Here is a 24,530-nt window from a genome sequence, read left to right on the forward strand (position 1 = left end):
GATATGGGATTGTGGTGCCTGAGGGTTGAGTGGCTGGGGTGAGGGGGTTGTGGGGTGACTTGGCTGGTGGCTGGGGGTGTGTGGTAGCTAAGGGGTGGAGTGGCTTTTGAAATCACCGCACTAAGCCCTCCAAATTTGCAGCTATTGGGAAACCGCAATTTTGATGGGCATCCTAATCACTGCCATCACGACCACCATATACAACGATCCCCCCGTACACTGTCGTCTCAACAGGCTGTAGGAGCAAGTCCTGTTAACGAGCACCAATTAACACGAGGGGGTAGCACCACGCCCGGTCACCTTTGTCTCCCTAGTTGCGATGTTTGCACATGGGACCAGGCACTCATTTAAGGCTGAGTCGACCTCGGGGGGGCGCAGGACCGCTTCAGATGAGCCTCACTGGTGTTTGTTATGGACCGTGAACGGGAATCGAACTCGGGTGGCCGGGCTCGTAGCGCCGCACGCGAACCGCTGCGTCACCGCTCCCCATCACCACCACCAACATCGATTGAGAATGCAAATGTCACTCTCTCATGCTGCCTCTGATCACCCAATTGCCTGTGGCAAATTTGCACCATTGATACATTTCATAGAGAGATATGTTTGCATCGTTTGCCTGGCGATGCTATCGTTGCGTAACTTGCGTTACTTAAACACTGTACACGAAATAATTTAAGATAATGGTTGCATACTTTTGACTTGACGGTTCCACGTGTTCATTTGGTGAACTCCCCCCGCAAAGCGCCCGCTTTGATAGAATACCCGGCACGGCGCGGGGAGGTTCTCAACAAAACATAAATCGCTGTACGTGCACATTACATTACAGCCGGCATTCGTTTCATCATCGTCACCACCACCACCGTCTCTCTACTGTATCCGGATCACGAGAGCCTCTCAGGACGAATCGTTGCGTTGTCGGTGGTTACGTTGCTTGAGAATTCTTAAGAATACCTGCGCCACGTGTTGAACGGGGCGATTTGAGACGTCGCAATCACTGCAGCAGCTGTCCGATGCAAAGAGTTGACTCGTTGTTGTTGGGGTTGCTGGGTTGGTTGGTGGGCCCTGATTTAAAATGTATTTAGAACATTTGCAGGGCATTGCATGCAGGGCTGCTCCCTTACAAGCTACGCGAAATTTAAACAAAATGTGACCGACGAGGCACGCGCAGGATGTAAGAGACGGACAATACAAACGGTAGACAAAAATAATCGATTCTTGAAAATCATTACGATTTCAAAGCGTGGAAAATTCATCTTGGTGGGGGGGGGGTGATTCGTTCACATCCTCGGGAACACGTGTGCGTGTCACATTGTGTGAACCGGTCATGGGCCTTCCTCTAAGTCGACTCAGCCTCAAATCACTACCTGGTGCGGGAATGAGCATCACCACTGGGGAGACAAAGGCGGCCGGGCGTCGTACTGGCCACCCATCTCCTCGTGTGCATTCATAGGTCCTCGCGAACAGCACTTGCTCCAACAGCATGTTTAGGCTATACGGGGGATCTTTGCCTTTATGTGCATACGTGCAGAGATGCGTGACATCATGTCTAACATGTGTACAGCCTGTTGTCAATCCACTGCTGGATGAGGGCCTCGTCACGTTGTGCGGGTCTGCCTTTGGCATACAAATGTCGTGACTACCCAGGGATGCGAGGCTCCACAATGCCCCAGCAGCCATCCCCTACTCAGTTCCACCGTTCATCGGCCTTTGAAGACCCGACGCTCTCTTTGTCATGGATGGGGGTGGGGTGTGCCGTCCCATGTATATTGCCCACTCTAAATGTGTTTGGCATGTGCACACAGCCACACACGTGCTACGTGTACCTTCGTGTTCCACCCCGAGTGAGAATGTTAGCTCGGGGTGGACTCATTCGCCAAAACCACGGCGATTAGATGAGTTCTCGTGATTAAGCATCGCGATTCGACTGAAAAATCGATCATTTAATTTACATTACGGTGGATGTAACGCCTCGAGTTGCTACAGGGGTCACGTTCGCCCATTGCATAGAGCATATACAGATTGAAAAACATTGGTTCTGATGCGATTATCGATATGAACCGATGATGAATCGTTACACCAGCACCCGCCCTGCATATGACTGCGGTGCCACGGTGGCGAGATGTTAACTACCTCGCCTGCTATACAGGAATTCCTCGGTTCGATGCCGGCCCTGACGCCTTTATATTTGAAGTTTGCATGTTCTTCCTGTGGTCGCGATGATGTTTTTACGTGTCCTCCAGTTTTTCCCTCCATATTTAGAAGCAACATACGTTTATAGCATTTTCTATCAATTTCCACATTATGAGCCACTTTTGTTGGGCTTTCATTTGTGTTAATTCTAGATTTGAAGCTTTCCTGACTGCAAGGATTCATACTCTTAGCATCTCCTCCCCCCTTAACTTGTATTTAAGAGCTTGCATCTTGAATCCCTGCCTCACTTGATGCAGCAAATCTGGCTGTGACGGTCCCACCTGATGACGGAGACTTGTGTTGCCTCCGAAACGTCGTGATTTTATTGTTTTATTTTTATTAATTTTAATTTCATTTTTTTACCTACGTGACTTTCATTTGTGGCCAGGTCGCTTCTGAAAAAGAGCTATACAGTATAGCTCAGTGGGCCTTACCTGGAAAAAATAATATAGTTTAGCTTTCGACTCCGTTGCTAATGATATTTTTTTTAAAAATTAACCCGTAAAAACAAAGTTTTTCACTATAAATCCTTTATATGCGTGGCATCGGTTTTATTTTATTATTCATTTCTGTTTTTCTTGAGTAAGAGTTTCATTTTTATCACATTGGTATTTTAAATTAAATATAAGGAAAGTCGTATATAAGGATTATAAGGTTTTCAGTTTTTGTACGATTGTTTATATGGTACATTTTTGTTGTTTTCTTGAATAATTTTCTGTGTTTAGGAAAAATATATGATTGTGTTAGTGAAAAATTTTTTTCCTAAAAAGTGGAAGATTTTGGAAAATATTTTCACGAAAATAAATTGTCACGCACAACGAGTCTGTGTGCAAAATGTCAGCTCGATTGGATCATGGGAAGTGGGTTAAAAAACGACCGAAAGATTTGCACGGTCGTAAGCGCACAAGCAAGCAAGCAAGTGAACTTCATATAAAGGATTTAAAAATACATTAAAATATCACCATCACTCTGCTGCAATGTCAAAAAAACCGCCCCTTTAATGTATGGGCACGTGGCGTGGTCAGGACATGGACCCTGGTCCCGACAAACATCTCCTAGCTCGAAATAGCAGCCAAACCGATCCTCCCCCCCCCCCTGCCACGAATCTGATGCAACCACAAGCCCGACTCGCAACACACTGGGTCACCACGGAGAAGCAGGAGAGACGAGGCGAGGTGGCCGAGTGGATCGGGGGTTGGTGCCGCGATTCGGCACCACTGACAACCTGGGTTCCAATCCGGGTGTCGGGCAACGGTTGTCAAACTGGAATTTTTCAAGTGGTGTGAGTTGATGGTCTCTCAGGTTTGATCACCAATGACTGCACCAAAACAAATGATCATGCTGAATTGGGGTTCTTAGTGATAAATTGCAGCTGAAATGTACTAATATTGGGTTGACTGCCATGTGACAAACGTGAATATGGCAGTGCATATGTGGGAAAGGGCATCTCACCTGAACTGGATACGAGGTTACTTGAAGGTACTTTAATAATTTATCCAGGGAAGCCACACTCGGTCGTTTGACTTGTTTTCAGGAAAGTCCTGAATTAGGTTTTTATTTTAAATGTTTAGCCAATTAATGAGTATACAATTGGGAGGAATCGCACACATAAGGGGCAACGCTCTATTCCCGTACAGATGGAAACAGATGGCGATTCGTCAACTTTCTGTACTGATTTCGAGCGAGCCAAAGTATGGCACCTCGACCCCCATCTTAGACGTAGTTCTGCGTTATCTCATTCAGCGGGCCGTTTTATATAGCACGAGGTGATGTAAGAGTTCCATGTGGCAATGTATTCATCTCGTGATATGCAGGTAACACCTTTTTTGTTATGCAATTGGCAGAAAAGACGAAAGCATTTTAATAATACAACATAATTAAACTATACAACAAAAATCTAAATTGCCACAATGAGCTCTGTAAACATGGATGCGCACTGCCTGTAACGTCAGGTCACGTGTTTCTTGTTGGAGTGTACCACGCATCGAAAATGTGAATAAAGATCATCTAAAAACATCACATTTTTACACCTTGACAGTGTGACTTCCCTTTGTCCAAAATTAATGTTTTTTCCGACACAGCCAATGGCACCGGTGTATTTCGCAACAGAATCATTTTTTAAAAGTCTCCCTCAGTGGATGGATTGATCGCATATGACAAACTTATTTATATTCACTGCACCCTAAATGCATATACCATTGATTAACCTTGCGAAGATGACACGTTCTTTTTTTCTGAAGGCGCAGACACTGCTGCGTAGGCATGTTTTACGGTTGAACTGTTGTGAAGCTCTCCACTGTTTTCGGGTCGTACCGCGTGTTGATCGGTCCGATGTCCGACGTTTCGCTCCGCACGCTGTACAACCTGAATGCACAGCGGGGAGGATGTATACAAGTGTATTCATCCCATAGGTTATTCAATCGTTGATTGAATTAGCAGCACTTATTGCCGTGAAAAAAGTGAATTGCAAACCTCGTAACGCTACTCGCTATGGAAGTAAGACGATCAAAAGTCTTGGCATGGGCTTGGAAACGTGGAAAATAGAAGACAGCTGGGGCATCTTCCCCAAACAGCTTTCGGATGGGGGTAGGAGAGAGCAAGCCTTACGTTGTAGCCCTCAGTAACTTGACTGGGTGGCACAGTGAACGCCAAAACTCTGAACAAAAAGTGAGGATTGGCTGTCCAAGCGCTAAAGGTGGGGTGTGGGTATATAGGGTTACACTACACGAGTACAATGCAATTGTGGATTCACATCGTGTACAAACGTGAACACATCTCAAGACTGTACAGCCACAGGGGGTGCATTTGAAAGCGGGAATAAAGGCAGTCGCGGTCTTAGCCAGAGGATAAAAAGAGGGCTTGAGGCTGGACTTGAACCGGGGCAGAGAGATTACCGTACGGATGGCTGGGGGGTGGAGTTGCAGACGAAACAGAGAGCAGAGGGGAATGAGCGACCTCCCACCGAGTCAGAATGAGGGCTAGTGCAGGGTTGGTAGGGATGATTGGTTAGTTCGGGGGTGAATAAGTACTTGCGGATAGTTGAAGTTGGTTATCTTTGGGCGAGGTAGCATCCATGGCTGGTGGTCTGGGTGACCAGTGTGCGCCACCCACACGTGTTGTGCTGCTACTTCCCATTGTCAGACATCACCTTTTCTCGCCCGGCGTTTACAGTGAAACCACTTTCACTGGGCCCCCTTGGCTAATCGACACGAGCTCTCATTCCCGCTCGTCCTCAGACAACTTCACTTCCATGCGCTGCTGGGGTAATGTGGGGCTTGCAAGGTCGTTAGGGATCCCTGATGGTGTTGGGGACGAGGTGCACCAACTGTGCAAGGGCCAATTGCTTCTGCTGGGCGTCACAAATCATTTACGAGCTCTGACAGCATCAACTGCACGCGCGTCGCGCTGCCCCTGCATCTCGACAGTTGGGCTGAGTTAAATTTCGATTTAAAGCTTTCGTGACTGCAGGGATTCATCTTCTTGGTTCTTTCGGTAAAGTCACGTAGAAGGGAATACAAAAAAAAACATAATAAAACAATTCTCACGACGTTTCGGCCACAACGCAAGTAGCCGTCCTCAGGTGAAAATCAGGTCTGTCGCCTCGACAGACCTGGTCGTGAGAATTATTTTATGTTTATTTTTATTATTTTATTACTTCCCTTCTACGTGACTTTACCGAAAGAACCAAGAAGATGAGTCGGGCTGAGGCTACCGCCGTGGCAATGGTGCTGAGGGATACCGTTTTGTTGAGAAGGGAACTTGAATGTGAGCAGTCCTTGTCGTGCCGGTTGCTGTTGTGCAGGGGAGTGGTGGAGGCGGTGGTTGTTAAAGGTTTTAGCGAGGTTGCCAGGGTTATTTTTCTTTAAGTGGGAGAGGCATAAAAGAAATTGGGTTTGGCACGAACACAACAAACGCTATTGCCAGTACAAATAGGGGCGTGCACTTGATCTAGTAAACACGCGGCCCTTTTTGTCAAACCACTGATGAATGAGGGCCTCCCCGGGTCGTGAGGGTTATTTGATGCCGCGGACATAACGGGAGGTGTACACTTGCTGTGCCCACACTCACGTGTGCTCAAACTAGCGATGAGCCAGCGCTTCTGTTCATTTAGCTAGCAGTGGCAGTTCCACATTCCCATGGCATGGCCAGTATTTCATAGGATGCCCCACATTTTACTTCCCACCAAATGGTACCAATTTTACTGACCACAGATGCGTGGCATTGGTGGTGACGATTGGCTGAGTTAACCCTCAACTGGGATGAGCAGCGAGACGCGAGACACGAGAACTTGAATTGATTCATGTTTACACACGTGGACAGGTGGCAGTGTCGTGATTGACACCGTGGCCACATCACGGGTGTGGGTATGCGGTGTGACTGGAGGGTGGGGGAGTGGGTGCGGGGCGTGGGATGTGGGGGTGTATGGGCGGGGGTGTATGGGGTGTGGGGAATGGGATGAATGGGATGTGAGTGTGGATTGCTGGGAGTGGGTATGTGATGCGGGAGTGGGGATGGGGAGTGGGTTTGGGGCGTGAGTGTGGGTTGTAGGGTATGGGGAGTGGGCAGTGAGTGTGGGCAGTGGGTATGGTTTGTGAGGTGAGAGTGGAGAGTGGGTATGGTGTGTGAGGTGAGTGTGGGCAGTGAGTGTGGGCAGTGGGTATGGTGTGTGAGGTGAGTGTGGGTTGTAGGGTATGGGGAGTGGGGTGTGAGTGTGGGCAGTGAGTGTGGGCAGTGGGTATGGTGTGTGAGGTGAGTGTGGGCAGTGAGTGTGGGCAGTGGGAGTGGACAGTGAGTGTGGGCAGTGGGTATGGTGTGTGAGGTGAGTGTGGGCAGTGAGTGTGGGCAGTGAGTGTGGGCAGTGGGTATGGTGTGTGAGGTGAGTGTGGGCAGTGAGTGTGGGCAGTGGGTATGGTGTGTGAGGTGAGTGTGGGCAGTGAGTGTGGGCAGTGGGTATGGTGTGTGAGGTGAGTGTGGGCAGTGAGTGTGGGCAGTGGGTATGGTGTGTGAGGTGAGTGTGGGCAGTGAGTGTGGGGAGTGAGTGTGGGCAGTGAGTGTGGGCAGTGGGTATGGTGTGTGAGGTGAGTGTGGGCAGTGAGTGTGGGCAGTGAGTGTGGGCAGTGGGTATGGTGTGTGAGGTGAGTGTGGGCAGTGAGTGTGGGCAGTGGGTATGGTGTGTGAGGTGAGTGTGGGCAGTGAGTGTGGGCAGTGGGTATGGTGTGTGAGGTGAGTGTGGGCAGTGAGTGTGGGCAGTGGGTATGGTGTGTGAGGTGAGTGTGGGCAGTGAGTGTGGGCAGTGAGTGTGGGCAGTGGGTATGGTGTGTGAGGTGAGTGTGGGCAGTGAGTGTGGGCAGTGGGTATGGTGTGTGAGGTGAGTGTGGGCAGTGAGTGTGGGCAGTGGGTATGGTGTGTGAGGTGAGTGTGGGCAGTGAGTGTGGGCAGTGGGTATGGTGTGTGAGGTGAGTGTGGGCAGTGAGTGTGGGCAGTGGGTATGGTGTGTGAGGTGAGTGTGGGCAGTGAGTGTGGGCAGTGGGTATGGTGTGTGAGGTGAGTGTGGGCAGTGAGTGTGGGCAGTGAGTGTGGGCAGTGGGTATGGTGTGTGAGGTGAGTGTGGGCAGTGAGTGTGGGCAGTGGGTATGGTGTGTGAGGTGAGTGTGGGCAGTGAGTGTGGGCAGTGTGAGTGTGGGCAGTGAGTGTGGGCAGTGGGTATGGTGTGTGAGGTGAGTGTGGGCAGTGAGTGTGGGCAGTGAGTGTGGGGCAGTGAGTGTGGGCAGTGAGTGTGGGCAGTGAGTGTGGGGCAGTGAGTGTGGGCAGTGAGTGTGGGCAGTGGGTATGGTGTGTGAGGTGAGTGTGGGCAGTGAGTGTGGGCAGTGAGTGTGGGGCAGTGAGTGTGGGCAGTGAGTGTGGGCAGTGAGTGTGGGGCAGTGAGTGTGGGCAGTGAGTGTGGGCAGTGAGTGTGGGCAGTGAGTGTGGGGCAGTAAGTGTGGGCAGTGAGTGTGGGCAGTGAGTGTGGGGCAGTAAGTGTGGGCAGTGAGTGTGGGCAGTGAGTGTGGGGCAGTGAGTGTGGGCAGTGAGTGTGGGCAGTGGGTATGGTGTGTGAGGTGAGTGTGGGCAGTGAGTGTGGGCAGTGAGTGTGGGCAGTGGGAGTGGGCAGTGAGTGTGGGGCAGTAAGTGTGGGCAGTGAGTGTGGGCAGTGAGTGTGGGGCAGTGAGTGTGGGCAGTGAGTGTGGGCAGTGGGTATGGTGTGTGAGGTGAGTGTGGGCAGTGAGTGTGGGCAGTGAGTGTGGGCAGTGAGTGTGTGAGGTGAGTGTGGGCAGTGAGTGTGGGCAGTGAGTGTGGGCAGTGAGTGTGTGAGGTGAGTGTGGGCAGTGAGTGTGGGCAGTGAGTGTGGGCAGTGAGTGTGGGCAGTGAGTGTGTGAGGTGAGTGTGGGCAGTGAGTGTGGGCAGTGGGAGTGGACTGTGGGATCTTGGTGCCGGCATGGCCGACATGAGGGGCGTCGCGATAGGGGGGTGGGGGGCAACATCGAAGTCTTATCTTGCCTCTTTATAGCTAGTTGCTAAATTCTCAGTGCCGAAAAAACGCAAAAAGGTAAATACGTTAAGTTATAAATTGTTAGGTCTTTTGTTAATCTGCGAGGGACTGTATTTCCTATGCGCAAAATCCTTTCGGGTGTTTTTAGTGATTAAGCCAAATTAACCAAATGCACACCGACACATTACATACATATACACGCAAACAGAGATACAATTACGCACAACCACCATTCACCACTAAGTGGCGGTGATGTCATCACGGCGCTGGTGCCAGGATAGGTGCACTTTGGGGCCAAGTGAAGTGTCAAGGCTCGCTGACAGATCACGTGACAGACTCAGGTACCATGGGTTGCCTGAAATGACTAACGGATGCGCTGTCTCCCTCCTCTGCCATCTTTCTGCGTTTTAATTGCCCGACACTCCGCCCTCTGTTGTTGCTGGAGGAAGACTGCCTCCTCCATAGAGGTCGATCTTGACTCCACTGGTACAAGTCTTCAGCAAGTCCATTCGGCTCCACATTCTCCTGTACTTTAACAGCCCATGTCCTCTCCAGCTCGCGTCACGCCCCTTTAGCACCCTCTAACCGATCAAACAAATCCTGCTTGAACATGCGGTGGCTGGCCATGCGGGCTACATGAACCAGGCAACGCAGCCTTGCTTGCCGGAGGAGCTCACTGATGGGACTGTGGCCAGATCTTACAAGGATCTGAGCCCCTCACACAATCCAGTCAGGTTAAACTCAGGATGGATCGTGGGCAAGTCATCCTGAATGTTTCAAACCGACGTTGATGTTCCTTCAAAAGGGTCCACGTTTCGCAAACACAAAGAAGGAAGGGCATAACTGTGGCTGAGAGGACCTGGAGCTTTGTATGGAGCGATAGCCCAGGTAGCTTCCACACATTACACAGCTGGTGCAAAGATAACGCCACTCGACTGATTCAGCTCCATACAAAAATGAGGCTGGTCATAAGCACACTGCCCAGATATGAAAACTGCTATTTTCTTTCCACAACTGCCCCAGACATATACATGTAGATGTATACACATGTAGAGATGCATGCATGCATGCACACTGATACATACAGAGGGAAAAAAATATTTGATCCCCTGCTGATTTTGTACGTTTGCCCACTGACAAAGAAATGATCAGTCTATAATTTTAATGGTAGGTTTATTTGAACAGTGAGAGACAGAATAACAACAAAATCCAGAAAAACGCATGTCAAAAATGTTATAAATTGATTGGCATTTTAATGAGGGAAATAAGTATTTGACCCCTCTGCAAAACATGACTTAGTACTTGGTGGTAATACCCTTGTTGGCAATCACAGAGGTCAGACGTTTCTTGTAGTTGGCCACCAGGTTTGCCCACATCTCAGGAGGGATTTTGTCCCACTCCTCTTTGTAGATCTTCTCCAAGTCATTAAGGTTTCGAGGCTGACGTTTGGTAACTCGAACCTTCAGCTCCCTCCACAGATTTTCTATGGGATTAAGATCTGGAGACTGGCCAGGCCAATCCAGGACCTAAATGTGCTTCTTCTTGAGCCACTCCTTTGTTGCCTTGGCCGTGTGTTTTGGGTCATTGTCATGCTGGAATACCCATCCACGACCTATTTTCAATGCCCTGGCTGAGGGAAGAAGGTTCTCATCCAAGATTTGACGGTACATGGCCCCGTCCATCGTCCCTATGATGCGGTGAAGTTGTCCTGTCTCCTTAGCAGAAAAACACCCCCAAAGCATGTTTCCACCTCCATGTTTGACGGTGGGGATGTTCTTGGGATCATAGGCAGCATTCCTCCTCCTCCAAACACGGCAAGCCGAGTTGATGCCAAAGAGCTCCATATTGGTCTCATCTGACCACAACACTTTCACCCAGTTGTCCTCCGAATCATTCAGATGTTCATTGGCAAACTTCAGACGGGCATGTATATTTGCTTTATTGAGCAGGGGGATCTTGCGGGCGCTGCAGGATTTCAGTCCTTCACGGCATAGTGTGTTACCAACTGTTTTCTTGGTGACTATGGTCCCAGCTGCCTTGAGATCATTGACAAGATCCTCCCGTGTAGTTCTGGGCTGATTCCTCACCGTTCTCATGGCCATTGCCACTCCACGAGGTGAGCTCTTGCATGGAGCCCCAGGCCGAGGGAGATTGCCAGTTCTTTTGTGTTTCTTCCATTTGCGAATAATCACACCAACTGTTGTCACCTTCTCACCAAGCTGCTAGGCGATGGTCTTGTAGCCCATTCCAGCCTTGTTTAGGTCTACAATCTTGTCCCCGACATCCTTGGAGAGCTCTTTGGTCTTGGCCATGGTGGAGAGTTTGGAATCTGATTGATTGATTGCTTCTGTGAACAGGTGTCTTTTATACAGGTAACAAGCTGAGATTAGGAGCACTCCCTTTAAAAGTGTTCTCCTAATCTCAGCTCGTTACCTGTATAAAAGACACCTGGGAGCCAGAAATCTTTGATTGAAAGGGGGTCGAATACTTATTTCCCTCATTAAAATGCAAATCAATTTATAACATTTTTGACATGCGTTTTTCTGGATTTTTTTGTTGTTATTCTGTCTCGCACTGTTCAAATAAACCTACCATTAAAATTATAGACTGATCATTTCTTTGTCAGTGGGCAAACGTACAAAATCAGCAGGGGATCAAATACTTTTTTCCCTCACTGTACATGTAGATGTATAAACATATAGAGATGCATGCATGCACACTGATACATACACGCACATACATATGCACACACACATGACGAAGATCTCCCATTTAGCCTTAAAGAGACTGTCGGATAAGCGCTGTTATCGCACGGAATTTTTTTAAACACCAATCAGGTAAAATTTGTAACATCCAAAATATAGCGCATCACAAACTGTTCAAATCGAATCCCTCATATCGCACTCTCGTATAAGTGTACAACTAACACAAGTAACTAATGGTTTTGGTTACCTTGACAAAAAAAAACGAAAAAAAAATGGGATGAACCTGACATATTCAACAAGTGCAATTTCTTCGCCCTTTTAGAATTTAGCAACAGGCTGAGGGCGGGGAGAGCATATCCCCAAAGGCCTGTGACCCAGGGTGTGGGCGGGGTGGAGTGTGGGGTGGCAGCAGCACGGGGTGTGTGGGTGGCACACACGTGCGTGCGCAGGGGGATGAGACACGAGACGGTGCCTCGCCCAGGGTGCCATCTCTGGATGACACCCCCGAGTCCCTGGCGTAGAACAGTCACTGCCACACAGAGAAACCTTGCTGAGGCCCAACCGGGCAGAACTGTTAATAAACTCGCTCAGGTACACATATGTTGCTGAAGGTCATGCGGCGAAGACGATCAGACACACAGTTACCCTCGCTCCAAAACAACAATCTCCAATACCCATCGAACAAAGACGGCCACTGCATCGCGTGGCGCTTTCAGATGCGCTTCTGTGGCCGATATTAGGAAGCCACTGGAGCTATGCACTTTTAAATCATCTAGATTTAAAACTCGTGTTTTTATAACTGCTTTTTGTGATTAGTTTGTTGGCCTTGCCCTGCACCTTCAATTAGTACGGTTGGCTACGTATGGTGCGAAAGAAGTTCAACATACATACAAGACCCCTCCAGTTAAAGAGCCCTCAATCTCACCTCCCCGCCAGAACGTTCCACACATTACCCCTACTCAGTACTCACCCCCCCCCCCCCACTCAGTGCCGAGGCGGGGTCAATCATGCCCACGGTGGACGACACAGGTACCATCGCCACCGAGACTTTCATGAAGCGCGGCGATGCAGTCTGGATAGAGGAGGAGGCCCACTCCGGCCGCCTGTCATCAGCGATCGCGGAAACGTTCCGATGGGTGATGGAGGTGAAGTATGGGGGGTTGTAACCATATTTCAATTCTCACATGTTAATTTGTTACTTTTTGGGCTGTCATGAAGCAACGACATTGCACCGTTATTTATTGGCATCACGGCTCAATCGCCGCCAAAGCCGGGTCCATGAGCTTGTCCACGGTAATTCTGGGAGTGCAAAATGTAATATTTGTTTCGTTTTTATAAGGGTCAGGAAGGGGAAATTGAAATAATGCTTGGGGGTGGGGTTAGTTCGGATTTGCTCTCTTGTCTCATAAAAGTCCTCTCCCGTGACAGCATCTTGAGAGACAAAATGTGATTTTTGATCCGTCAACGGCTCAGTATACCGATAATTCAACTAGACCGTGGGTGCCAATGTCTCTGCATGCGTGTTCGAGAGCGCGCTCGTAAGTGGTGCACACGCTGGACTGTGGCACGGAGCGATCGCACGTGCGGCGGTCAGCACGTGTAGTTGAGCGGCCGCGGCGTCATGAAGCGCGTGACCATCTCGGCGGTGACGCTGCGCCGCCGCTCCTGGTGCGCCGCCACCAGCGGCTGCAGCACAGCGATGAGCTGCTGCTTGAGCTCGCCCGTGAGCATGGCGCCGCTCGTGTAGTCCTGCACCCCGAGCGCAGTGGACACCGCCGTCAGCCCCAACGTGTGACGACAACAACAACAACGCTACCTCAAAACGTGGTGCCATGCACACGGAACGGCCGCCACCGATCATGCCGCACCATTCACAAGAGAGCCAGATCTGGCAGTGTAGCGTGGTTGGCATGTGCCTCGGTGAAAGAATAAAATAGGGCGCCCTGATCAATTTCTTTCCCTTTTCACAGCCCAGGTACAGGTCCCCTCTGATACATGGACCCCAGTGCAGTTGCAGCACCTGCACACTCGATAGCTGCACCAATGGCCGCACTGCTTGGCTTGCATGATACGTGTCGTAAATGTGGACCAGAGGCTATGGCTGTGGCTGTTTGCCTACTGCTTGCCGTGTGACACGGTTGTAAGGGATTGATGGTGTCAAGTTTGGAATGGAATGCCAAGCATTATTCAAACGACTGAAAGCCTGAGGTGATACTTGAGCCAGGCTGATACAGTTAGGAATAAAGATGGCTGAATTTACAATGCTCCCTTTCGTGTCTCTAAAAAGGGAACACTGAATTTGGCACCGAATGTATGAACCCCGCTGGCAGCCGATGCTGAAATGAGACTCTACGTTGGTGAAGCCAGGAAATTACAGCTGATCTTTATGGCAACATAATCGATCTCCCACCCACTAGAAAAGAGCTGAGGTCAACAGAATGGCGGTAGCTGCAGAACCATGACAATCTTCAACGGCAGTAAACTATCTAAACACCAAAATTTTTTTTTACAGTTCTTGCATATACAAATTTGGGCTGAGTGTCCAGGGCTCACATGCATTTCCAGCTGTGATATCACTCGTGTGCTACAATTGTGGTCCTGGAAGTCACTTTATATTTTTTTCCTCCAATACACAGTGCATAGATTTCAACTCTGGGTTAACCCCATACATTGAGCAAAGCTGCCACATGGGGTGTTAAAAGCAGTTTTTCAGATTCAGTGTACACGTAATTGGTAAACTGGCAAGAGTGGGCAGTTGTAATTCAGAAGTTGTGGTTTCAGGTGACAAGCAAACACAGGGAGCCCACATCTCAATCGATACCAACATGGCCAAAATCTTTGCCATTTGCTCCACCTGCTGTAATTATACAGAAGAGCACACGAGATCTCGTTGTGGAGGGCTCTCACTATCTCCACTACGGGCAGCGTCTCAGGCGACGGAGAGGATGCACCGGCCGGCGGGGCGGTGGGGGGTGCGGTGGGGGGGGGCGGGGGGGGTGGGGGCGGTGCAGGGTGGGGGGTGCGGTGGGGGGGTGCGGTGGGGGGGTGCGGGGGCGGTGCAGGGTGGGAAGGTTGAACTCGCCTTGCGGATTTGCGCCAGCCGCTCGTCGTCCTCCAGGAAGAAGGTGAGGTACATGTAGCACACGTCCACCTCCACGTTCCCACCCAGCTTGCGGTGCTCTTCGATTGTGTCGCGGCCACCGGAAAACGCAGTGCTTGTTCACCTGCGCACACGGCGGCGTGGGTTACTGCCAGCCCAAGCCATCGCGCGACGCTTATGTCACCCCACCACGGCACATTGTCCAGGTGCGTTGCTGTGACTGCAGGAGTGAGTGACGCTACTTGAGGCAGGGCTCACCTCTGTGATTTTTTTAGTTTTACAAGCACGGACACATTTTTACCTCCTCATTATCATCAACGACGATAACAGCCTTTGTACTCTGCTCACTAGGCATGCGAGCATGCGTCAATTACAATACATTTCTGCATACGCAATGCACGCATCAAATCGCCCAGGTGTGCATTAATTGTTCACGGTTTATGCAGATGACATGCTATTACATTTAGGCCAATGGAGCAAAACTTAACAAAATGAGCTGGAGCATATGAGAAATTATCTAAGCGAGACAGTAAAAACCACACAGGACAATGTGACAAGTCAGCAAATCGTGGAGATAATAGAATTCTTACAATGCCTGGTGCCGACTTTTTTTTTTTCCTCCTGAGCAAATGGACAACTGGTCGTAAACAATGCCCCTTTATACTCTTACTGTATCCTTCGTTCCACAGTGTACAGACCAAGCCTCTTCAATGCCTGCGGGGTGTACGCCCACGAGGAGCAACATGCAACAATGGATGCATAGCCCGGCGATTAGCAAACAGGCAGCTGCCCCCAAATGTGGTGGTGGTGGTTTTTTTTTGGTGCATTCCGCATTCCCGTGTTTCAGGGCCGGTGCCTGGATCTGGCCGGGCAGCTCCGTCAAACTGCAGCCCGCGGACCTTGCTCTTGATCTGCTTGGCTGTGTCGGTGAGGAAGATGGATGAGTTGGGGTCGCTGGCGCTCATCTTGGTCTGCGCGCCCTGTAGCGCGGGGAAGAAGCTGCAGTGCAGCAGCGCGGGTTTGAGGTAGCCGATGCGTGGAGCGACATCACGCGTCATCCGGAAATACGGGTCCTGTGAGAGTCACATATGCATGCAAAGACAAAGATCCTCCGTATAGTCGTTTCTCAACCAACTGTGCATGCAGCTTGTGGCTACTCTGCTTCAATGCTGTTTCGTTATTCTCTTATCACACGTCAGATCATTCTTGCCATTCTTCTGTAACACTAAGTCTCAAACAGCTCTATACATATGCGGTACAGCTGTATAGCCGAAACAGACTGTTGCAAGTTCTGCTAGCGAGCACCTGTCAAGGCCTACACGGTACACGAGGGGGTAGGTGGCCAGCACCATGCCCGGCGCACACACAGCTTGAGTGCAGTTTTGGCGTTGGCGGCGTTAGCAGTAGTACACTGCCTCAGACATTTCATTCATATTCAGCAAGGTGAAAAGCCTAAGAGGTTCATCATCTATTTTACAATAAACTGGGATAAAATCATCGTTGTTATATAAGTTTTCATGTATATCCCTTGTGCCAAGACACTGCTGGTGGAAGTCGTGCTGTGTTCCTATATAAAACCCCTCCCTTCATCCCTTGACCATCTGCCCGACCTGATCAATGCCGCACGGGATGAGGCACTGCACGTCAGTCCGGCCACCAAAGATGTGAGGGAAGGAGCTGCTGAAGGAGGGAGCTGCCTGCACAGCCGGGAAACTGATCTTACCTGTGGAGACATGAGCACCAACATCATCATCATCATCACCGCTACCACCATTACATATCATTACCAGACACCATCAACCGATGATCATCACCACCATCGTCACAGTATCGCTTCACTTACATAATAAATACCAAAACACCACCATCACCAATACCACCATCCAAGTATCAACTTCTTCTCGAGACAATCATTATCAAAAAACCACCAGGCACGCAATCATTACTACTGCACGATTAACACGGCACCATCGCTGTCATCAACAGCAGCATAACAAAGCACTCTATACCACGATCACTGTCAGACAACCACCATCTGTAACAACACCACTACCACCATTACTGCACATCAATATGGGTTTTTGCTGGAGCTGATTTACTTGCGTAGGGTTCTGAAGTGTTAGTTTTTCTACTCGCAAATTACGACAGTTGACCCCACTTTACCGATGCAGTCGCTGTCTCCGAAGCCGAAGATGCCCTTGACTTGGTTGAACGTCACGTGCTTCTGCACCTTAACCACGTTCATGTAGAACTCTTTCGATTGCCTTTAAAGGACACACACATGCACTTTTTACAGCAACAATAAATAAACGCACAATTCACAATCAAGAGATAAGGTCTGCGTTGAGCAGTGGAACCTACAAATGAATAAAATCATATCCTATTCCAGAACATGGCCAATTCTTCACCAGTCACGAGTGTGCTCAACAATATTTGGCCACCTTTTCTGAGGCTCAACAATTTCTCACACAGTCCAAAGAGCCCTAACAACCATAGCTGCCTCTAAAACTAACATGCTTAGCATTATAGTCAAATAAGTATAACCCGTAAAAACAAAGTTTTTCAGCTCTAAATCCTTTATATGCGTGGCGGCTCTCGTCCTCTGGCTTGAGATGGCTGCCACCTATGGGTCAGATGATTGTCTGCAGTATTAAACAATTGGTAATTAAATATTTAATTTGTTTTCCCTAAACAGTGTAAAATATTTGAATTTTTTTTTTACGAACATGAATTGTCTCGCACAACGAGTCTGTGTGCAAAATGTCAGCTCGATTGGATCACGGGAAGTGGGTTAAAAAACGACCGAAAGGTTTGCACGGTCGTAAGCAAGCAAGCAAGCAAGCACGCGAACTTAATATAAAGGATTTAAAAAATACACTGCTCTGAAAAATATTTCCACCCATCAGAATTTTAGAGTTGCCCATGCGGAGTGGTAATGGGCAAGTCAATTCATGGGAATGCCCATAACCACATGTGGGAGAGAGGTAACAGATAAGGTTGAGGTTAATGTTGAGGCTCAGGCTACCAATTAGCCACATCACTCTTTCATGTACTTCTGGTGGAGGGCCTCTTCATATGGTGCAGGTCATGGGGGTTACTTTACCATACATCACCACGCGGCTCAGTGTGGCTTGGTGAAGGTGGGGAGCACAGACATTGAAGCAGGAGAGTATAATCATACACTTTGCTGTACTGCTCTCTGCTGACCAAATCACCCAGAATGATCGAAATTTTAAGAAGCTAAGCAGGGTTGAAACTCGGATACTACTTCGATGGGTGACCACCGTGAACAAAATAGGCATTTTAGGCTGCTGCGGAGAGTGTTATTTTCATTAGGAGCAGCAATTCAACCGATGTACACACTGACAATGGAACAAACTTTCCCTTGGCTAAGACCGTGTTCAGCAAATCGCCTCACCCCATGTACTCCAGGTCGGAGAAGATGAAGGTCTTGTTGATGTCAAAGCCACATGCGATGATGTCTCGGCTGTTCTCGTGAGCGAGCCTGTTTGCTTCCTCCAGCTCCATATCCTTCCACAGGTATTTCTCGTCGTCCGTCAGCTGGATGACCAGTGGAACGTTGAACGTTTCCTGCAGCCACCTGCCAAGGACAGTCGACGTTGCCTTCACTCATGGCATGCAATGCTCTTAGAAAAAAAACATTACTTTTACTCCCGCCCAAGTGTTATGCAAGCCCTGAGAGTAAGAACCAAAAGTGCTCGTCAAGAACTGTGGTTTGTTACGTGTGAAAAATAAACTATTCTTTTAAAAAAAATTGCTGTTTTGGAAACGGCCAAGGAAGCTCAGAGGACAGTCTTCAAATGACACTGCCGAGATCCTAGAATTGGATCTAGGTTAGTTTCTCAAGGGTGGTGATTTCATGATTTCTAACATCATATAATAATTTCAAATTTTAACATTCTCAGTATTCACTCACTCTCGAAAACAAAGAACGACTCAGAGGTGCGTGGAGGAACCACAGACACATAGGAAGGAAGTGACATAAGTGGGCCAGTGCCAACAACTACCCCAGCTCTGCGGTCCTCTATATATTAAGGTGTAATCGGCCATTTAACGAGTGCTTCCATCTTGACTTAAAGCTTTCGTGACTGCAGGAATTCAAACAATATGAGTGTTTCCATGTGGGGGAACCCCACGTGTGTGAGGGGAAAAGAACTATCCCATTTAGACGGAACAGGTATAGTCCACATTTTTGCTGTACTGCATTCTCCTGGAGAGCAAGGGTACAGCACTTCAAGGCTCACAGGAAAGGAGTATTACAACATGTGTGCAATCCACCAACCCTCGCGTCCAAAGTGGTGATTACAGGCATGTGCCACCCCTGCCCAGCGGTTTATTAATATTATCAGATCAAACAATCATTTTTTTATGTGATCGTTGTTGTAGAGCTTGTGGAAAAGTGCTCCCTACTGTGTAACCACCTCAGTTCCTCTTTTTAACAGTAATATCTCGTTTCTGTTTGTGTGCATACACGTCATCTGCCAGCGGTCATACGGATCAAGCGATGTGTTCAAGCAAAGTCCCGGTCACGTACTGGGTGAATATGAAGGAGATGAGGTGGCCGACGTGCATGGCGTCCGACGAGGGCCCACGCCCCGTGTACAAGAAGAACGGCTTCTTGGCCTCGTACGCATCCAGCAGTTGGTGCATGTCCCTGCGAGGGATTAAGACTGAGGTCAGCGGTAATACCTGCGTTACCCATTTCGGATATTTTCTGTGCCAGAAAACTTCGTTGTTTTGCTGCTCTCATTTGTGAGCCGTGTCAGCACCGCTGCACATTCGAATCGATTGAGGTTCACAATACGGCTTGAATTTCAAAGCATCATATTACGAGGTCTAATAAAAATGAGGCTGTAAAGCAGAAATCATGGGTGCGCCTGCACAGGGGCTGGAACCCCCATCATGGCAGCGCCAGTACCTGTGTGAAAAGAAGATGCCTCGCCGCAGAAAGTGATGCGCCTGTTTGCCAGTGACCCGCTCGATCCGGTCGATCAGGTGCTGGTCGATTTTACTGCTCCCGAAGTTGACTGACAGTGGAATACAACCAACGTCCGGTAAGAGAACGAACATTTAACCAATACGGGCAAAGTTGTTGCATGGTGGTGGTGCGCAGATGTGGTGGCGTACACCCGTGCTCGAGCGTTTTGAAAGGGACAGTTTGATCCATCACAAAGATTTGTGAATCTCCAAAACCCACTGGGCTGTGAAGTGACTAAGAGATGGTTTCACAGCAAGTAGCTTTTTGTACCCGTGTATGCACCTCTGAGTGCTATCTCCTTATAGGCTTGTGTTTTTTTTTCAAGCTTTCGTCTGTGATTAAACCACTGGTGTGCCGCCACACCTCTGCCCCACCGCCGGGAGCCATACCGATGAGTTTGTCGTAGTCGATGCCCTTGGCGCTGGAGGTCTGCACATTCCATGGGTCCACGTGGTCTGTCTGCGCTTCCTGTGCAGCGGTGTCGCTGGGGACGCAGTCGGGAGCCTGTGCGGCCCCGTTGGCAGCCTCGTTCACCTTGCCGGGTGGGGCGCCAGCCTGGTACTCGTGCCCCGACACTCGCTTATACTCCAGCTTCAGCTCCAGCAGCTTCTGGACTGCTCCCTTGACCTCATCCTGGTGGAGATCCATAGTGACAACAGATACAGAGCTTGGGGTTTTGTCGTACTGACACTGGGAGAAATTTAATGAAGCCCCCTGTTCAATTTCCCCTCCAATTAATGGGATTGGGTGCAGTTGCACAGCCAGCACACTCTACAGCCAAACCACTGAACTAATGATGTTAAAAATGGAACCACCATAACAAATACACTTTTTTTGTTGATTTAACATCTACTTAAATTCGTTGATCAACAATCACAACTAGCATTATTGCCATCCCTCTTAAAGTCAAGAAAACATTTTAGTGCAATTATTTTGACAAAATTGCAACAAAAAAAACAATTTATATGAGTTGTAGTTTGCAATATCCAACATTTTTCTATATGTATCATACTAATTAAACTTTAAGCGGGGGTTTGAGTAAAAAAAACTCTGAATGTTTGTTTTATGTAAAAGAGGGAAATCGGGTCAAACTGCATTTTACAAATAATCTTGCACTGCCCACGCATTTCCACAGGATACACGGGTGGGGTGAAGGGTGAAAAAGGTGAATAAGTATAACCCGTAAAAACAAAGTTTTTCACTATAAATCCTTTATATGCGTGGCGGCTAGAGTCCTCTCGTCCTCTGGCTTGAGATGGCTGCAACCTATGGGTCAGATGATTGTCTGCCAGTATTAAGCAATTGGTAATTAAATATTTAATTTGTTTTCCCTAAACAGTGTATAATTTAGGAAAAATTTTTTCACGAACATTAATTGTCTCACACAACGAGTCTGTGTGCAAAATGTCAGCTCGATTGGATCACGGGAAGTGGGTTAAAAAACTACCGAAAGGTTTGCACGGTCGTAAGCAAGCAAGCAAGCATGCAAGCGAACTTAATATAAAGGATTTAAAAGCAGTCTGCTCTTCCATGCCTGGGGCAGCCAATTGATAATCCATTCAAACTGTGGCGTTTACACTCCATCTTGCTCTTATCAAATGTCACCATGTCAAATCATGCAAAGCCAAGCTGGGTTTATTTCTGGTAAGTACTTGTGTGGGTAAAAACCAGTACTTTCAAGTATTGTTGTATACGTAGTTTCCCCTACACAAAACCAAACATGCATGAATGGAATTGGCCAAACATCGCATTGCAGCTGAACCCTCCTGGAAAAATACCCTCAAGACTCGGTGAGAATTTTCTGCGTGAATAATTGGCATTATTATTAAGTATTCAGTAAAATTAGTTAGTATTACCTCCCTTAACATGGTTTCACATCCTCGTCAACCAATTCCAAGGCAGTCATCCCATTGGAAGGATGAGGAGCCTTTAGTACCTTCCATCCTTCTTCTCTTCCCATACCTGATGTGCCTTCTGTGCCTTGAGGGCTCTCACGGCCTCTCCCTGCTCCGACACCCGCTCGTAAAGCTCCCCCGGGGACAAGTCATGGGCCGCAGACATCTCGGCCAAAACGAATCGCTGCGTCTTAGGAGGTCCTGTTGGAATATATACACAGTGCATGTGTCAATGTGTGCTGGAATGCGTGTGCATATTAGTATTATGTAGGGCTTGCGATAGTGTAGCGGGTAGCACACTGTGCTACGAACTCATTTACCAGAGTTCGATTCCCGCTCACGACCAACATCAGTGACGAATATCTGAACCGGTCCTGGGCCTCCTGTAGGTAGTACCTTGTGCGGTGTGTGAATGCCACCAATAGAAAGACAAAGACGGCCAGGCGTGGTGCTGGCCACCCACCCCCTCGTGTGCAGTTCCGGCCTTCATAGGTGCTCGCTAACAGCACTCGCCCCAAAAGTCTGGTAAGGCTATACGGGGAATCTTTGTCTTTATAGGGCATGCCCAGATATGTGTGGGTCATTGCTGTCGGTATCAGCTTGTATGACCGACACCCAAGCACAATCCCAAACGTCACTCGCACCTGACACAACCAGTTCATTGCGACACTTCTAAAACGACCGCTGAAGGTTAACGACTGCCATTCCCTCACCTTGCCTAACTATTCTCGAACCGACAGGACACGCGTCTCTTTATTTAATGAGCCAGCACAGGCAGATTTTTTTGTATTACCTGCACCGCGTTACCATATGGTACAGTCACGCGAGATTCTATCCCTGTGGCGTAGCGATGCAAATTCCCTCGATCAATAATTGTACAGTTGGCTGATGTTTCGGCCAATTACTTAACATATTCGGTGTCAAAGTTGTCATATCCCAACAGCCTTCACATTATTTATTGACGGTCATGAATTGGATTACATAGCATTGAGTGGTCATAGTAATAGTTATTCATTTTGCGCACGAACATGTTTTGAATGTACATTAGTAATTATAAATGGAATGCGTTAACAGTGCTGAATAATTGACACGTGAGTACAGTGGATTTGAATTGGCATTGTATACGAATAACATTTAACCGACACGTGGAACAATTTCTCATTGACAACCATTAACGTTACACTTAACTAACGAGTTATTAATTCATTTAAGTCAACACTTAACACAATTAAGTCAACACACCCAGCACACGACAACCCCGACTCCGGCGCGGCCTACGCGCGTCGTTCTGGGAGTGCTGCCGGGGTTGGGGCGCTGAAACCCGGCAGTCGGACTAGCCGAGGTCGGTCCCCGTGCCGGGGTCCCGGGGAGGGAATCTTTGTGCTCTTGGCCCGGGGTGAACCCCCGTGTACTTCGCGTCCCCACGTCCCCGCGTCGCCTCTCACCGCTCTCGATCGCCCGGGAGGAACTCTGAAGGCGGCGCTGCTGCTGCTGCTGCTGCTGCGGCCCAGAACGCCAAAGCCGGCGTATGTCTCTGCTTGCGTCAGCGGAGGTGAATCGATTCGGCGATTCACGAGGGACGGAGACCTCCAACATCGATTCGATTCTCGGGCTCCTCGTTCCTCATTGGTTCTTTCGGTAAAGTCGCGTCGAAAGGAAATAAATGAAGTGATAGAATACGAAGTTTCGATTCCAACACGAGCAGAGGCGTAGCTAGGGGGGGGCAGGGGGGTACACGTGTCCCCGGGCGCCAAGGTAAAGGGGCGCCAAAATGAGGCTTACAACGTGACATTATAACTTATTGCGGCGGGCGCGGCAGCCTGAAACTACTGCACAAATATACACCTCAACCTAAAAGTTCATATATCCCGCCACACACAGCCTACATGTCATGTAATTACATGTTGTTAAAAGCCGATTTTAAGACCAAGGCAGTCGGCCGAATGTGCTGCTGACCACACACACCATGCAGCCTTATCCTGTGCTATGACTGCTGCAGTTGCCCCAACGATGCATCAGACTGAAATAAGGAGACCTCTCCCGAGTGTGGTTAGAGAGGGCGCAGTGTTTGAGTTCGGCGTCAAAATAAAAAAAAAACGGTGCTTGGATGTTGTGTAATCACCATACAATTAAATTCGTTAATGAATTGCAGTAAAATCTATTGCTGGCGACCTCGATGGAGCAATCCCTCTAACGAGTTGATTTCGTCGTTCCATGTCCACGGTTGCATCCTCTTGGGCATTCCCTTGTTTAGATGCCACTGTCATTAGTTTCGACCACCAGCTGTGCATAAACAAATATACCCACAGTATGCCGGATATCTGAAACATGTAGGTTTACATAAGCAAAAAAACGCAAACATTTGCAAACCGCTTACTGTATTAACGATTTCCCTCCAATCCAAATCACCTGTGCACGTGTATATTTGTGCAGCAGCGAAATCAGTGGTAAGTATGAAGTATGAGGCCAGAACAAGTTCATAGGCCCAGATCAGATGTTTAGCTTTCTTAGTCACTCGACTGAAGAAAGAGTTCATTGCTCTTGACCACGGGTCAGCACTGAATTGATGCAGCAACATGAGAGGCAAGGTGATGGGGAATAGATTAAGTAATTGGGTGATAGGGAAAGATCTTATAAGGATCGCAGCAATTGGGTGGGAGTGATGGAAGGGTAATAGTAATGGTATACGCTGTAAACGCACGTTGGGCCGATGGCATGTGGTTGGAACCATTAGATCAATGTTGGCCCAACGTTCCATATTTCCTGGGTGTGTAGCTCGTCGTTGATGCGGTAGTGTCTTGAGATGCGGTTTGCATTTAGATAATCTATGCATGCCGATTGGTTCTTGTTGAGGGTAGGCTAGGGCAGCAATGAGAAGAGGAGTGATTGAGTGGGCACGAGTGATATGGAGAGGATGGAGTGATGAGAGAAAGTGACGGGGAAAAGGACTGATGCAGTGGGTGTGATGGTAACGGAGTCAGAGGAATAGGATGGGAAGTCAGAAGTTTACTGCCCGAGGAAAGCCCCTTGAACTGTACAGCTTTTACACCAGTTGGAACCTCATTTGCCAGTAAAAAATATAATTGTTTTTTTACCCTTCTATCTGGCAACA

The 24,530-nt window shown here is 48.6% G+C and overlaps 1 protein-coding gene across 2 annotated transcripts; it reads right to left on the reverse strand.

Moving 5' to 3' along the window:
• Positions 1–11,967: 11,967 nt before the first annotated feature.
• Positions 11,968–22,971, reverse strand: WARS1 (tryptophanyl-tRNA synthetase 1). 2 transcript variants are annotated; one of them, XM_061559299.1, is made up of 11 exons: positions 22,864–22,971; positions 21,486–21,619; positions 19,913–20,156; positions 19,464–19,572; positions 19,080–19,199; positions 17,943–18,125; positions 16,688–16,788; positions 16,135–16,247; positions 15,424–15,597; positions 14,507–14,648; positions 11,968–13,173 (listed from the first exon to the last, which is right to left on the reverse strand). In XM_061559299.1, exons 2-11 carry the CDS (start codon positions 21,582–21,584, stop codon positions 12,914–12,916), a joined length of 1,545 nt encoding a protein of 514 aa, XP_061415283.1. In that variant the 5' UTR covers positions 21,585–21,619; positions 22,864–22,971; the 3' UTR covers positions 11,968–12,913. The 2 variants fall into 2 exon arrangements, with proteins under 2 accessions (XP_061415283.1, XP_061415284.1); XM_061559300.1 differs by having other exon boundaries at positions 14,507–14,639; positions 15,416–15,597.
• Between the last annotated feature and the right edge of the window lie 1,559 nt (positions 22,972–24,530).

Source organism: Lethenteron reissneri, chromosome 25 (genome assembly GCF_015708825.2).
Source record: "Lethenteron reissneri isolate LAM-NWPU_2019-01 chromosome 25, ASM1570882v1, whole genome shotgun sequence".
NCBI lineage: Eukaryota > Metazoa > Chordata > Hyperoartia > Petromyzontiformes > Petromyzontidae > Lethenteron > Lethenteron reissneri.